The 16,736-nt window shown below is 36.3% G+C and overlaps 2 protein-coding genes across 3 annotated transcripts; both read right to left on the bottom strand.

Moving 5' to 3' along the window:
• Positions 1-244: 244 nt before the first annotated feature.
• LOC132638557 (probable serine/threonine-protein kinase PBL23) lies at positions 245-4,533 on the bottom strand. The gene is made up of 5 exons (XM_060355396.1): positions 4,188-4,533; positions 3,310-3,491; positions 2,715-2,904; positions 1,721-2,112; positions 245-880 (listed from the first exon to the last, which is right to left on the bottom strand). Exons 1-5 carry the CDS (start codon positions 4,318-4,320, stop codon positions 545-547), a joined length of 1,233 nt encoding a protein of 410 aa, XP_060211379.1. The 5' UTR covers positions 4,321-4,533; the 3' UTR covers positions 245-544.
• Positions 4,534-8,826: 4,293 nt separating this feature from the next.
• LOC132636356 (uncharacterized) lies at positions 8,827-11,183 on the bottom strand. Of its 2 annotated transcripts, XM_060353179.1 has the most exons (6): positions 11,018-11,183; positions 10,862-10,889; positions 10,429-10,502; positions 10,229-10,330; positions 9,793-10,149; positions 8,827-9,150 (listed from the first exon to the last, which is right to left on the bottom strand). In XM_060353179.1, exons 1-6 carry the CDS (start codon positions 11,174-11,176, stop codon positions 9,109-9,111), a joined length of 762 nt encoding a protein of 253 aa, XP_060209162.1. In that variant the 5' UTR covers positions 11,177-11,183; the 3' UTR covers positions 8,827-9,108. The 2 variants fall into 2 exon arrangements, with proteins under 2 accessions (XP_060209162.1, XP_060209163.1); XM_060353180.1 differs by lacking the exon at positions 10,862-10,889 and having other exon boundaries at positions 10,429-10,521.
• Positions 11,184-16,736: the final 5,553 nt, after the last annotated feature.

The raw sequence follows: 16,736 nt of genomic DNA, 5'->3' as shown, positions 1-16,736 counted from the left end.
AACGTACAATAATCAAGGTGGTCGAACAAACTCACAATTCATCAGTTTGGACTTACATTTTCTCCCTTCAACATTTGCAGTAATCATCACAAACATGCTTTAATATTATTTATGATGTTTTAAGAAGTTTGTACTAATTTATATAGGATACCTGTCCAGAAACTAGTTATTGTAAAAACTGACAACTTTATTCTTTATAAGATTTTGAAAGATGGTTGATTTTCACCACATTTGGCGCAAGACTTCATATTTGAGTCTCTGTCTCTAACACCTTTGCATCATAGCTAACAAACTGTACACTCAACTTGCAACGCTTTGCAGTGCAGGTAGGGAATATATTATATAGAAAAACTGAGAAACTTAGCAAGAAAAGAAGTTTTATATATTCACAGAAGGTTTTAGTCTCTAACACCTTAGGCTTCATTCTTTCAAATACTTCTGATATTACTTCTAAAGCTTTGTGAGGAACCGACAAAATAATATACAAAATCTTCAAAAGCTTATCAAGATCACAAAAAGTTTTTGATTATGCACAGAAGGTGTTCTAGTCTCTTTCTCTAACGCCATTGGCATCTTTAGTTTCAGCACGTTCAAGTCTACTCGTAAAACTTTGCAATGCAGGTGGGGATTTGAAAGTGTTTTCTGCTGTCTCCTCCTCCTCCTCCTCCTCATCCTCTGCATCTAATTCTTTCTTGTTCCCTGATAGAAATTCCAAAGCAGTCACCACGTCGCTCATCAGAGGCCGTGTGTTGGCTTCCTCTTGCAGGCACATTGCTGCTATTGCTAGTGCTTGGTACAATGCCTTCATCGGGTAATCCCCTCCCATCAACGGATCTGCCATTAAGTGAAACTTTGCCTTGTCTCTGAACAGCGGTGTCGCCTGTGCAGCAATTTGTCAAGATGACATAACGTTACCAATCTCACTTTTTATGTACGGTTACCTACCGTTATCTTTTAGGTGATCTGACAGTGTTAAACGTCTTTTATGTGTGTATAGAAGTTAAACTCATATATAATTGGCAGAATACCTAAAGACCCCCTATACTTGGCGCATCTTATTCAGATCCTCCTTAAACTATACTTGATTCTAATTATCTCCCTGCATTTGGCTTTTCTATAATCGATACCCTCTCAAACAATAACTGGTCCTGATTACCCCTTGTAATTGAGTTTTCTATAATCGTTACCCCTTCAAAAGAAAAATGGAAAAGAAGAAACAACTGCCAGTTGTATTTTAATGGAAGAATAGGGACGATATATTGAGGGAAATAAGGAAATAGCTGTTGTAATGGCTAAATATGAAACGAAATGGTATTTTCGATTTTTTTTTTGACACATCAGATTAATATGATGTGGCTGTTGGTTCACACTCTCACGTGCCAAACGTCATTTGAAACCACTTTGATTGTAGAAAGCCCAAATACAGGGGTGTAATTAGGACCAAATATAATTTAAGAGGGATTTGAATAAAACGCGTCAAGTTTAGGGGGATCTGTAGGTATTCTGCCTTTATATGATCATTTATAATTGGATAACTAAAGTATATTGAATTCTTGTAACTTACCCAAACAACAAGGTTTTGTGGTGTAATTAGGACCAAATATAATTTAAGAGGGATTTGAATAAAACGCACCAAGTTTAGGGGAATCTGTAGGTATTCTGCCTTTATATGTTCATTTATAATTGGATAACTAAAGTATATTGAACTCTTGTAACTTACCCAAACAACAAGGTTCTGTTCTTCACTCGGTCTTGAGCTGTCAATGACTCTTCTGCCTGTGATTATTTCCAAAAAGACAACCCCAAAGCTGTAAACATCAGACTTTGTAGTCAATTGACCGGTGGAAGCATACTCGGGTGCACAATAACCATACGTTCCCATGACCCTGGTGGAAACATGAGTTTTCTCGCCAGTTGGACCTAGCTTGGCTAGTCCAAAATCAGAAAGCTTTGGATTGAAGTTCTCATCTAGAAGTATGTTGGATGCTTTAAAGTCACGGTAAATTACTGAAGGATTAGCAGTTTCGTGCAAGTATTCAAGTCCTCTCGCTGCTCCTTCAGCAATTCTCATCCTGGTAATCCAATCAAGTGGTTTTTGTTCTGGACCAAGCTCTGGCAAACAAAGGTGTATCATTAGTAACTTTAAATTAAAGATGTAAGATGCACCTTAAGGTTGTAGTTGTCTTTATGTTTATTATCAATGTTAATTCCATCTTTTTGAGGTATTGAAAATGAATCAAGGAACTCCTGATGCTCCGCCAGCTATTCCCTCATGCTGAAAAGAGAATCCCTTTTATTTAATGGATTTAAGTTATATACAATGACAATGTAATGATCTTTTTTCCTCTATCAGTTAATTTTATCTGTAATAGCAAGTTAGTTACCATCTTTACTAAATTGTCAATTTATGTTTTTCAAGAGATTTACATGTAATTATTCAATAAGTGACCTGATTATGTAAACATTTTTTACACCATCAGTGCATATAGCTTAAACTCTTTCTTAATGCCTTTATTCCTCATTCCGGATTGGTGGTACTTGGGCTCTAGATGCCTTATAACCGTCCTTTTAGCCTATTCCTGCTAATCCAACTAGAATGTTGGGTACTTCATAGTTGTACGACACAATCAAAGTACTAATGCATACCAAGATGGTTATGTATATCTTATGTTATGCAATACAAAGTTTATAATTCTTTGGATATGAATGCATACCAAGAAGATGATCTTCTACTGAACCATTTGACATGAATTCATATACTAAAATTCGTTGGTCGCCATCTGAGCAGTATCCTACCAAAGTAACAAGGTTAGGGTGATGAAGCAGGCTCAACAACAGAACCTCCACAAGGAACTCTCTATTTCCTTGGAAGCCATTCCTATCAAGTTGCTTTACAGCAACATCCTGAAAAACACAGAATATATACAGTTAATAACTAAAACAACAAGAAAATAACGTTGGACACATATTAGCCTGTTTGGCCAAGCTTTTGGGAAGCCAAAAGTGTTTATTGTAGAAAGTTAAGGTGTTTTGCCAAGCTTTAATGGAAAATAAGTGTTTTTGAGTAGTAGTAGATGTTTTTCAGACCTACAAAAATATAGCTTTTCCCCCAAAAGCACTTTTGAAACATTAGTCAACACAAAATACTGCTCTAATATTGACAAAAGTGTTTTTCAAATTGATTAGTCAAACACAAACTGTTAATCCTCAAAAGTACTTTTTCGAAAAACACTTTTCAGAATAAGCTGATTTTGAAAGCTTGGCCAAATAGACTAATATTTTTAAAAACAAGTGCGAGAAGAGTAGTACTATATTCTTGCTTTCAATGTGGCCCTTGTACACTTTCCCAAAACCACCTTCACCAAGCAAACACTCAGAGTCAAAGTTCTTAGTTGCAAGAGCCAAGTCATTGTATGTTAATGTTTGAGCTGAAATGTTTCCTTTTCCATACTTTTCTATTTCTTCAATTATGTATCTCCTTCTGCTGCTATCTGCACAGCAGGCACATTATGTCAGAAAAGCAATACTGGATTATTCAATTGCACAGAAAAAATGGCAGAATAGAATGAAGTTTCGAAAATTCTGATTTGTAAAATATTTGTTAGACCAAAGTATTTGCAAAGAAAAGTCATTCAGTGAAATTCCGATACAATACAACAACAACTATGCCTCAATCTCATACAAGTTGAGATCTGATATGTTGAATCTTTCCTATCTATGTCGTTCCATTAATAAATGATAGGAGTACTGCACAGTGGCGGAGCCACAATGCTAGCTACAAGTTCGGCAAAACCTAGTAGCTTTAGCTCAAACTTTATATTTCTGTTAAAGAAAATGCACTCCAAAACTCATAAACTATAAATTCTAGCTCCGCCTTTGATATTACTATATTTTGGGGAAAAAAAGAAGAAAACAATTTTTTTCCAAATGAAAAGCACTTGACTCTCTTATGGAGGAATGCATTTCAAGCCCTGACTTTCAATTTTATACAGTACCATGCTTGTTGGGTGGGGTTATTCATTTCATTTTTCTTGTTAGGATCCAAATTTATACAGAGAGATTGTAAAATCAGAAAAAAACATGCATGATATGCAAAAACAAAATAATTCAAATTTAATGCATAGCAATTGGGACAAAATTAGGTGCATGAGATAAAGAGATGACAAAAAAAGGACAAATTTAATTACCAGTTTTAATAGAAATGTTGGCAAATGACGCTATAGATTTTGTGTCTTTTTGTTGATCTTTAATGCTTTTTGCCAAAGAATTTGTCTGAATGTTTTCCTCTGATGATGACATGCAACATGAAAAACAGATCATTCTCACTTTCCTCCTGTTAGGCTGTTACTACTATATACCATATCATATATTATAATATTCACAGAATCATCAAGAAAAAAATCTGGAATTGGTCACAAAATGTGATTGTAATTATCAAGTTTATTGACGATAATTTTACAGAGGACTTGATACCCATATCAAAGATAAAAAAAAAAAATTGATAACTTTTTTGATCCCTGAAAGGGTCAAATCTTTTTTACTTTTGGGTCTCCCAGGAAATCAATTTTTTTTTCTCTTTCTAATCCTATTTAGCAAAATATCGGTTAAGCTGCCTAGCCATTCAGACCCAACTATTTCGGGAGGGAAAGGATTATGTCAAATTGTACATTTTATTAGTCGGCTAGACCATAGTGCCCTATTAGTATTAAATCAACCATTTCTTTGAATTAGGTCAATATAATTTATTTATTTTCGGTTTAAACATATGATTTCGGAATCCACTGCTACAAGCATTCAATCTCGGAGCACATAGACGCAATTAAGGGGAAAGCGCTACTTACCGGAAATTTTTCCATTTTCAGGACTTGAACCTATGACCTATGATTAAAAATGTAGAGATCTCATTCATCCCACCACATCACTTGGTAATAAGTCAAAAATAACATACTTGACGGAGTTTATAATAAAATATGCTCAAAATATTATTTAGCTTACAACTAACTAGTTATTCCCCTTTGTGGTTATTGTAAAACAACATTAAACAATTAACAATTAGACTAGACTCTAGAGCAAGATGCAAAATACTTACTCCTAGTATTAATTTACTAATTAATAATCATGTAATCTTAGATTACATGGCGAATTGTTTGACCTTGCTTTAAAGTTTAAAGAGCTAAACCTCTCTAATTTGGAAGAGAAAGTAAAGTCTTAAAATCTTTATAGTTCCAAATCTAAACCGTTTTAAAAATCTAAATGCCACAATAGATTGATACTGTTTGCGCTAAATGTTGTGTGTACCACTAATTATCAGGTCAAACCCCTCGAATTTACCTATCCTTCATAACCGGCCACATGCTACGGTCCTCCGTTGCCCAATCCCCCTTTTTTGGTTACTCATTCACTTAGTCTCATCTTGGATAATGAACAATGGAAAACCCTTTAGCAGAGATGTACGCTGACTTAATGCATCCCCAAATCTAGTCGTTTGTGACATGATTTCATGTTGTTAGTATCAAAGTTGCAACAACTATAGAGGTATTATGCTGCTGAGTCACACTATGAAAGTGAGGGAAAGGGTGGTGGATAAGGGTGAGGAGAGGCCTGTCCATTTCAGAGAACCAGTTCGGATTCATGTCAGGTCGCTCGACTACAGAAGCCATTCATCTTGTGAGGAGACTGGTGGAGCAGTATAGGGAGAGGAAGAGAGACGTACACATGGTTTTCATCGGCCTGGAAAAGGCTTTCGACAAAGTGCCAAGAGAGGTGTTATGGAGATGCTTGGAGGCTAGAGGTGTACCTATGGCGTACATTAGGGCGATCAAAGACATGTACCAAGACCAGAGTAAGGACTGTGGGAGGAGACTCGAAGCACTTCCCAATGGAGATGGGGTTGCACTAGGGATCAGCTCTTAGTCCATTTTTATTTGTCTTGGTGATGGATGGTCTGACGTGGCAAATTCAAGGTAACATGCTATGGTGCATGTTATTGGCGGATGACATAGTCTTGATTGACGAGACCCGTAGCGGAGTGAACGCTAAGCTGGAGGTGTGGAGACAAACTCTGTAGTCTAAAGGGTTCAAGTTAAGTAAGACCAAGACAGAGTACATGGAGTGCAAGTTTAGTGACGTGATACATGAGGCTGGAGTGGAAGTGAGGCTTGGTACCCAAGCCATCTAAAAGAAAGGAAATTTCAGGTATCTTGGGTTTATTATACAAGGAAATGGAGATATTGATGATGATATCACACATCGTATTGGTGCAGGGTGGATGAAATGGAGGCTCGCTTCAGGAGTACTGTGTGATAAGAAGGTGCCACCAAAGCTTAAAGGTAAGTTCTACAAAGTGGTAGTGAGACCGACTTTGTTGTACCGGGCGGAGTGTTGGGTAGTCAACAACTCGCACGTCCAAAAGATGAAAGTTACGGAAATGAGAATATTGTGATGGATATGTGGGCACACTAGGCGAGATAAGATTAGGAATAAAGATGTCCAGGATAAGGTAGGAGTGACATCGGTGGAGGACAAGATACGGGAAGCGCGGTTGAGATGGTTTGGACATGTGAAGAGGAGAGACACAGATGCGCCAGTGCAGAGGTGTGAGAGGCTGACTATGGACGATTTCAGAAGAGGTAGAGGTAGGCCAAAAAAGTATTGGGAGAGGTTTTTAGACAAGACATGGCGCAGTTTCAGCTTACTGAGGACATGACCTTAGATAGGAAGCTATGGAGGAATCAGATTAGGGTAAAAGGCTAGTAGGTTGTCCTGCGTATCCCTTCATACTTGTAGTCGCAGTTTTGACCTACAGTTTATTGTCCTTTGATTCTTGCTACTATATGTTATTTCTTGTATTTCGACTCTCTTATTTATTTGTGATAACCGCTGCTTCTTTTTTCTCAGACTGTTTTATTAGGATTTTTCGCTTTTGTTAGTTGCATTTTCATAATGCTTTGAGCTATCTGCGCTTATCTGACATTTTCTCGTCATGTTTTCTCTTAAGCAGAGGGTCTTTCGGAAACAGCCTCCCTATCTTTCGAGATAGGGGTAAGGTCTGTATACACTTTACCCTCCCCAGACCCCACGTTGTGGAATTTCACTGGGTATGTTGTTGTTGTTGTTGTATCAAAGAGTTCATCTGTAACTAAGAATATATTTAACTTCGTAATAAGTGTGAGTACCCCTTGGACGACCAAAGGTAGTTCTGTAATTGACACTAAATCATTCTTATATGTATTGTACGTGTCCAATTGTAAACACTACGCATGTTTTGTTTTTGCGCATCCTTTGGTTTCTTGGCTGCCATCTGAGAGCACCTTCTCAAATTTTCATTCGGCTTTCTCTTGCTCTGCTTAGTTGCTGGGGATCTTCTTTTTCGTTTCTTCTTTTTGCTCAGTTTTTTAATTTCTTCTGGTTCCATTCTACTTTCATCTTCTGTCTTCCAGGTCTGCTGAAGATGGACACTGCTCAGCAACATACCATGAACAAAACAAGAATTAGAAATATTAATTACTGAGTTGTTTGCCACTGGTTCAGATAATCTGTTGCTGAGAAATATGTGCGTCCTCTTCCTCATTCCAAGTTAAGCGCATTTATTCTTCTTTCTCGCTCACCCTCTGAATTATGTTCCGACTGCTACTATTTTGGGGCCTCCGCTTCAAGTTTTTTTTTCTTTGTTTCAAAATTAACCATTAGCTGCATGGTTGTTGGAATTTGATGGGTAAGTCTTAGTTTTATTACTCTTTCAGCTTTTTTTTCTGGATGAATTTGTACATATATGTCATCTCATTTGCACATTACTGGTTGCTTGATTTTATATATGCATGTGTGAGTTCTCCTCCTTTATTTCTTCATATATGTTATGTGTGAGTTCTCCTCCTTTATTTCTTCATATATGTTTGAAAATACTTAGGTGCATATCTTTTGTTTTTCACTTTGGTTTTGAGCAATGAAAAATGGATCCTTCGGGTCTCAGGATGCTTATTGAGGGTGAAATTGGTCTTCATAAACCAGGTTCCCCAATCTATTTTTTGAAAATAAATAACCATCAGAGTAGGCTAGCGTAGAAAGAAACTGAAAGTCTGAAACAAACTAGAAATCTATTCTTACCGGGTTATCAATGGACCTTGCCTAAATTGACATTTTAATGAAAATTAGTTACACTCTTAAGTACTTTAAAGTGGTGTAGTAGACTTACTGATTATCTTTGGCCGTTGCCAATGCTTTTTGTAACTACCCCTCTGCATCTTGGACGATTATTTATCAAAATTGGAATGTTTCCTTATCTTATTTCTAGGTAAACACTGATATTATGCCCTCTATACCAGGTTAAAGTCAATCGTCTGTCTGGACGGTGAGGAGCCAAATTATATATTTGGAGAAATTTGCATTTGTGAAAAGATGATATGTGGTACCACTACAATAAAAACGCTTTTTCCCAGCAGTTTGTTCCTTTATTTTGCGACGGTTCAAACTGCCGCAGTATAAAATTAGCGGCAGTTTAGACCTGTCGCCTGATAAGGGGTCGGAAAACCCTTTTCCGACGGGTTAGTATAACCGCAACAAATTACTAAACAGAGGCGGTTTGGTTATGTTTAGCGACGGTTTGTAAGTGAGCTACTATTTCCCGGCGGTTTTGTTAGGTTTAGCGGCGGTTTGTAACTGATATACGATTTCCCAGCGGTTTAGGTTGATTTTACGACGGTTAAACCCATAAAACTAAAAATACGATTTTCCGGCAATTTGCAATTCAATTTGTTGCACTTTGACCCCATTTCATTCTGTAGAATTTGCCTAATTTTTACATATTCCAACCTATAACCAACATAGCAATTAAATAGAAAAAGAACTTTTGCAAAATATATAGCTCACTGCAATTAAAAGAGCTTCTGGTCATATAACAAAAGATCTGATCACAAGACATAAAATCTGCACTACTCAATAAAAGGCACAGAGGCAAAATATAAGAACCAAAATCTGATATAAGAACTAAATTATGATAAACTGATGCAAAATCCACAGTTCCGGAAAAACAAGTTCATTGCTAACAAAATTAGAACTGAAATCCATAAGCAAAATTCAGATTGAACAACATGATTAGCATCGCTGTGGGTTTCAACATTTGGATGAGGAAGATGGTCTTGGCCTGTTTGATGCCTGAAAATATAAACATTAAAAACAAATAAGAACAATAAGGAATAACACTTTTTGGATAAAGAATAACCTACTACTTGAGTACCACAAAGTTTAACACTTTCAATAAAGGCAGCTAATTTTTAAGAAAAGGTAGAAGAAAAGATTATGGTGATTACTGCAGCTGCCACTTCACTTTTACTACTACTTGCTTCTCATCATTCCCATTTGCAAATTTCAAAACCATCCACATGATTTAAACCTTATAACCATGTAAATAAAACCTTCATTTGACCTTGTCCTTTTCTTGAAGCACCAACTTAAAAATTCCTTCACAAAAAGTCAAAGGAGTAGACCTTTTTTTTCCCTCTGTTGCTAGTTCCATTTCCACCTAGAACTAGCAACAGAGGAAAATAAATAGATGAGGCTGATATAGTGAACTGATTAACTTGACAGACGCATATTGATTTCACAAGCAGCACACAAATTCAAATGTTTTCCAAAGTTTAAAGAGTATAATACATTCACACAAAAGTAGCAATATATCAAGATTTTTCAATTTTCATTACTATGAACCAAACAAAACAATATATTAGAACTCTAATGGTTGCCAAAGAATCAATTACCAGAAAGCAGCATAGGCAGAGAGAGGAGGTAAAAACATACCGTCGCAGCACTATCCATATCAGCCAACTCGGCCGGCAATTCCATTCCTTGTTGGACTATATATCTTGTTAGAAAGTTCTCAAGAGCACGCCTTCTAGATCTCTCACTTTCCACCACGGATTGAAGCTCCTGCATCTTCAACTTCATCTCCTCCATTTCATGATCTCGATTAGCTTGTGTTGAAGATACACCCTTAAATTGATAGGCTGTTTGGCCAAACACTTGAGTAGGTGTCGGCCCATAACCTACTCCTCGAACCCGACCAGCGTGCTCCTTTCCTAACACTTGTGCAAGTGAATCAAATTCTGAAATTTTCTTTGACACGCCATCCAGACTTTCAATCCTCTCTATTTGCTCCTACATAAATTTAGTATCAACCATTAAATAAGAATTTTTATTTTAGGTATATAAAGAAAATTGATCAATTATTACTTACACCAATAAGCTTGGCTGCTTCATTCATATATGTCGAGTCTTTCCGTTTGTGAGTCAAGGGCCACAACTCTCCTCTACTCATTGGTCTCCCACGTTTACGCTCCTACATTATCATGACCACAATCATATATTTAAAACTATAAGACCATGAAAAATTTGAAGAACAGGAAACAAATAACTTGAGCTTTTTAATTGACAAACCTCTTCAGCTTTTCTCCTAGGTAAGCTTTTTGAACCATTAGTGTGTGTATAAGTTTGCTTCCGTCGATTTTCAGCATTCTGCTTGCACATCTTCTGCACTTGTATTAACCAAGAATTAATAAAAGCCATAGTTGAATTTTTTTTCAGCTTTGAAAACAATTAAACCCATAACATCATTATTAAATGCAGGGTCTAAACACTCCACAACAAACACAGATAAGGATAAAACAGTTAATATATGCAACAACATTTTCGGAAAAAAAAAAAATCCCTTTGTCCAACAGATAAGGTAAAGGTTTGGGTTTAAGCTAAAGGACAGGGAGTTTGGTGTGTGCACAAGTGGGTTTTAGAAGGAAAATAAGAGGAGAAATGTTTACATAAACATTTACCTAGACCAAATAGTAAGAATAACCATCTAAACCAAAAATTAAAGTGTTGGGCCTGCTGGTTGCTTTTTGTGGCTGCACGCAGAAGTGGAATTGCCAACTGTGAGCTGAAGTAATTTTGTGCATATTATGCACTGTTCAAAACCTCAAACTCTATTGGTTTGAGATTTGAAGCTTAAAGAACCCACCAAATAATATGTTACCTGTGTTTTCTTATCCTTGCGGTATTGAAGAAACCATGTCCACTGGTCAAGATCAATTCCACCGGGACGTCTTGCAACATTTTCCTCAAAAGTCAGTGACTCTTTATAAAAGCTATGATAGAGAGAACATCTAGGTTTGATGCTTGGGTGGTGAGGCATTACTTCTTGCAAGGTTTGATGCTTTTCTAATGTAGAATTTCTTCTCTTTTCGCATTTTTCATTTTTTTTTTTTTTGGTTGGGGGGGGGGGGGGGGGGGTGGTATAGGAGATTGGGAAATATATTTACCATGTGCATTTAATTTTGAAGAATTTGCTTATTTACAATCCTTTTGAGTATGTTCTAAGTGGTCATATTCTTGTTACAGGCTCTCTGTGAAAGAATTTATACCAACAAAGGAGCCATAACTGAAAATTATCGCCAAGTTGAAAAGGATTGTTCCTAGGGCTCATCTGTTGTCTCTAAGGAGGTAATTAAACCACTATACACTTAAGGAGTTAATTACCTTACCTCCAAAGCTAAGCAGTGCTAAACTGCTATTCATTTCTTTATTCCATGCATGTTTTCGATGTGTCCATATTATGCATACAAGCTCACGTGTAGATTACGGATTAGTAACTTTGTGTTTGATCTATGCTGAGGAAATATATTGTTGAGTACTTCAGAAAGCAGCTCTCTAGTTTTGCCTTCACTGCTAATGGATGGGTTCAATGTTATGAGTCTCTCTGTATAAAGCCAGCTATCATTTATGGGGAGGTGAGACGTCTGAAGCCAATGACTGTAACTTCTCACGATTCCAACCTTTCATTTGACTCTTCTAGATAAAACATGCTTTAACTAGCTTGACAGCTGGCTACCACTGTTTCTTCCTCTCTTCTCCGCATTGTTGTTTCTTTCTCTTTTTCATTGTCTTTCTTATTCTAATTTCTAGATACGCATTTTTCCTTCTTTGCGTATACTTTTTCCAGTTGTAATCTCAAATTGCATCTATTTCTTCGAGGAAAAGAAATCAAGATACAGTTTCTTCCATGTTTGCCTTGAAGTTTTCCATGTTGAACAACTATGGAGGCTAAACACAACAGACTTGTGTGAAGCTCTATTTCTCCATTTCGGTTTGATTGGCTTCCGCTGTATCAGCGAGTACTGCTGAGCATTGCTCCTTTGTTTCTTAATTTTGGAATTTGATGAATTTTTGTTATTTTTTATATTCTTTAGGTTCTTTTTTTGGTGGATTTTGTTACATGCATCTTATTATTTTCACCTGATTTAGACATGATGCTCAAAAGTATATATTTAGGGGCTTGGTCCGGATACATTCCTGTGACTTTGTGAGCTAAGATAACATTTCGAGGATGATTTTTTTGTGAGGCCTGTTTGTAACAAATGTTGAGCATAGACCTAATAGTAAGAGAAACAGTTTCTTTACCAATCAACCTGAAAGAATCATTGTTTTGTGCGAGATTACCTAGTTATTGTTTCTTTGAATGGTGCAGAGGAGGACAGCTTGAAATAGAGATAATGAGAGATATTGAACTGGTAATTCTACAGGCTATAATGATTCATTTCATTGCAGGGAAGTACAACAATAACTAAAGAACTATATCATGTTGCCGAATGCTGCTCTAAGAGTTCACAACCTTGAATTTTGAAGATGCTTTCCAGAAAGGACCAATGTGGTGATGAATTGTAGACAGGTATATACCCATTCTGTAGCTTACTTATCTGATTTCTCAATCCGCTAACCTGCTTCATATATTTCAACGACCGTGAAAGAATATATCTTCTCAAGTTGAATATGGTAGTACTTTAATTCCTTCACCTCTTTACCTGTTGAGTACTTAAAGAATGATTATCTAGAGAAAAAGTTTTATTGGACATTCTGCCATATATCGTGGAATGTTGATTGAGGAGGAATAGAAGGATTTTCCAGGGAGAAGACGTGTTCAGTTGATTCAATCAATACATTCATAAAATACGGATAACTATCTTGCTAAAGCTGCTTGCTTATGTTTACATCATTGTCACTGTACTTTTTACTTAATGTATGTCGTTGCGTAAACTAGCCAAATAAAAGTTAAAAGGAGTTACTTTATAATATAAAATGTATGAAGTTTTGTTCTTGGATAGTGACATAATCTAGAGGTCACTACAAGTCTAACGGTATCATTTGGTAAATGAAAAAAACAACTCAATACAAAATCAATGCCAGCAGCTAACAATGAGGTGATCAGAAAAGCAGAAACGGAATTCGCTAAAAGAGCATTCTATGCATAATGCTATCCAGTAAAAGATCGACTCGTGTATTATGTAAATGGAGAGGCGAGGAAAATCTTGCTCAAGCACTTCATATAAATGGAAGGAGATGGTTAGGATGAAGGATAAATATTTATTTTTGAAATCTGGATTACAAGAATTCAAGATTCCAAAGAAATGAGGTCAGCTATCATTTAAGTAGTTTGCGGCCAAGTGCAGATTCAAACCAAAATTAGATTTCAACTGAACCAGTATCTCAATTGTAGAAGGGACTGCAATGAATAAGTTGGAGCTTCGATTCAACAAACGATTCAACAAATATGAGGTAACATAAGATTCTAAAATTCTTTTAATTCTTTCATAATTATCACAAAGACTGCCATGCAACAGAAAGCCAACAAATTATTTCTTTCTTGAGGAAATCCGAGCAATAAGTAGCTGCTTTCAGTTTCATTTGCATATATAGCAGTTAGCATTTCCAAATTTTAATAAATAATTCTTTCACTGCCCTAATTTGTAACTTATTGTTTAGTGATGTTGTATGTCCTATAATGATTATTTTTCTTTAGACGAGGTTTTTCTATCAACAACTTATTCCAGGAATTTGAGCAAGATGAATGGTGGAAGCAGTTGAAAGATGCAAGAAAAATTCAAAGTTCTGTAGAGAGATTTATTGCTAAACTTACCCCGCCTTCGACATCTTTAGTTTGTCTTTCCCTTCAAATCACCAAAACAAATGAGCTTTATATTCATCTACTAGGGAGCAATGGCCCGTGCATATTGAATTTAGAAATTCCATTTTCATGTTGGGAGGAGTGTTTTAGAGCTGTTGTTAAATGATATAGGATATGTCCAATATCTGAATAAGAATATGCTTCAACAAGAGAGTAGCACTTTGAGCTTTCAGAAATGCAGTAGCTGTGTAACATAGTACAGCGTCACATTTCATATAACAATGCAGCAACAGGCACCTCAGGGTGCAATAATCAAGTGTAGTAGCAGAGCATTCAAAGTGAAACAGCTGAACATTCTAAGTGCTGCATCTGCTCATCAGGTACAACAGCAGTGTAGTAGCAGTTCTTCAAAATGCAACAATCTGTTCATATCAAATGTAGCCATAGTTCTCTTTTGATGTGTAGCCATTGTTCATCAAGTATAGCAGCTCATGAGTGTGCATTTGTTTGGCCTCAAGTATGGCAACAGCCCACATCAAAGTGACTCAAGATCACTCAATATTAACATTGCTCATCGCAAGCTTTTCTCTAGCCAAGGAACACTCAATCAATGTAGATCGTAAATCAGCACGAGATATTTTCAAGGAAACAGTGAATTGATCATCAAAAGGTTCACATCCCAATTTTTTCTCCATCCTAAAATTTTCCATGGATTAAACAAGCTGGGTAATCATCTCTAAAACATATTGATGAAGTAACTCTAAAAAAACCAAATAAAGGAATTTTCTATTCTTAGCTGAAATCCTAGTCCAACAGATCTTTTTTTTTTTTTTTTTTTTTGATTAAGCACCGGGTGTCCGGGTCTCTTTGAGCCCCGACTAATCCCGGGGGTGCACAGGCCCTCGGCAAGGAGTTTCCCGCAAGTGCACCACGGTTAATTCAGGGTTTTACCCCAGTCCGATGGCCCTCAGAAATTGTTTGCACCCAGTGGGTTTCGAACTTGAGACCTTGAAGGGGAGCACCCCAAGACTCAAGCCAATTACCACTAGTCCAACAGATCGCCTCCAATTTTATTAAGAATTTCCCCTTCAATGTGATAGAGATAGAGAAGTTAACTTGTCACTAACATTGAAACCATAGCTTTCAAGAAGTCACAATTACATTTTGACAATTATCGAGAGAAACATGCTAAGCAGTAAGGGACCCTCTAGAGTATCAAAACACAGATCACTTTCAAGATATTTACAATGAAGTAAATGAATTCTAAATGCAAATTACAATTTCTTCTCCGGCGTTCTGCCTCCAACTTTATGTACCTCTCATGTTTATTAGATAAGGAAGCTAGTAACAATTGGCAACATTAATACTGGCTTAAATCTAGTTCAGTCCCACAACATTCATAAAGGCATAGCAACTTTTCCTTATAATGAGTTTCAAGCATTACTAAAACATAGGTAGCAATTTGAACTCCAAAATTGCGAAAACGGACAAAGAAATTGGACAATCTTGTGAACAAGAATTTCCGGGTGGGTGTTTGAGAAGAGAGATTAACTTCATGACTCAATTTCTCATGGATAAGAGATAAAAGGGTAATTCACACAGTTCTATTTTACAGTTCATTCCACTCTTTCTACAAACTTTCTTAAATTCTTTATAGTCATTTCACTGAAGTGTCGAGAAATAAATGGCATTTCTTTTTTATTGTAATGAAAATGGATATTGGCTTAACCCAACTATAGGAGCTAGCTGAAGTATTTGATATACTAAAACTGCTTTAAGAGCTCAAAAAAAAAAAAAAAAAAAAAAAAAAAAGAAGGAAGGACATCATAAGTGCATTGCAACAAAACCTTGCATCATTGAACCTTTAAATGCTTTGGCAAATGTTACGACATATTGGGCTTTATGGACATGTAATAGTCAATCTAATACTTGGGAAATATATATTAACACTTGAAAATTTGATTGCTATGCAAAACAGTTTATAGACTTTAGGAGTCTCTCCTATGCAAACTCTGTATTTTTGGCATCTCAACATTCAATTTGCAACCGGAATTGATGTGTTAATAAACCACGATGAACGAGTTAGCAGAGTAATATGAGAACAGGTGAGTACCATAAAGATAGTAATATTAAACAGGTGAACTAATCATAATATTACAGCAGGAAAAAAGATACTCCACAGGCAAAAGTGTTCGAGCACACAATAACATGAAGAACCAGTGCAATTCACCCCTTAGTCGAATAAGATCAGTTTTATCGACGACAAAACTCAAGCAAAGGAATACAAAAAATTTTGCATTTTTCTGCAGTTCAAAGCTCATTACTGATGTGCATGATAGTTTCACTCAAAATCCAAGAGTAGTTTCACTCAAAATTCAAGAGCATACCAAATTTAGCTGCAATTCTACTATAGATCAACACCAAAGGATTGCTTAACTTAGGTGCGGACAATTTTCAAGTTGAGCGATCTGACCAAGCAGTCCACACCTACCTGACTATCCAAAACTTGCTCCTAATCGACTCCTAATAGCGATCGGTTACTCAGACTTCACAGGCGAATGAGTTCGTCTCTCAGACAATTTGTCGAACATCTTGTGTGCATCACTTAGAGCAAGTTCTTTGTAATAATTGAATTACCCTCCCAAAAAGTGGGAATTATAGTTCTATGAATCATACTGTCATCTCAATCAAAAAACAACAGAGTTTTTACAATTTGTGATCTGAAATCTACACCAAACGTACCACAGGAAAAGAAAAGAAAAATAGAAGAAAAGAGAAAAAGAGAAATCTGCGA

This window comes from Lycium barbarum, chromosome 4 (genome assembly GCF_019175385.1).
Source record: "Lycium barbarum isolate Lr01 chromosome 4, ASM1917538v2, whole genome shotgun sequence".
Classification (NCBI taxonomy): Eukaryota; Viridiplantae; Streptophyta; class Magnoliopsida; order Solanales; family Solanaceae; genus Lycium; species Lycium barbarum.
This window is presented reverse-complemented; position numbering and strand designations above follow the sequence as displayed.

What these genes read in the sequence shown, in the direction of transcription:
- LOC132638557 (XM_060355396.1), bottom strand. Translation starts at nt 4,320, where the DNA reads ATGATCTGTTTTTCATGTTGCATGTCATCATCAGAGGAAAACATTCAG. An exon ending in ACATTGAAAGCAAGAATATA is followed by an intron (nt 2,905 to 3,309) that starts GTACTACTCTTC and finishes TGTGTTTTTCAG; the next exon opens with GATGTTGCTGTAAAGCAACT. An exon ending in AACAGAACCTTGTTGTTTGG is followed by an intron (nt 881 to 1,720) that starts GTAAGTTACAAG and finishes ATTGCTGCACAG; the next exon opens with GCGACACCGCTGTTCAGAGA.
- LOC132636356 (XM_060353179.1), bottom strand. Translation starts at nt 11,176, where the DNA reads ATGCCTCACCACCCAAGCATCAAACCTAGATGTTCTCTCTATCATAGC. An exon ending in GCAAGGATAAGAAAACACAG is followed by an intron (nt 10,890 to 11,017) that starts GTAACATATTAT and finishes TTCTGCGTGCAG; the next exon opens with CCACAAAAAGCAACCAGCAG. An exon ending in AAGCAGCCAAGCTTATTGGT is followed by an intron (nt 10,150 to 10,228) that starts GTAAGTAATAAT and finishes AAATTTATGTAG; the next exon opens with GAGCAAATAGAGAGGATTGA.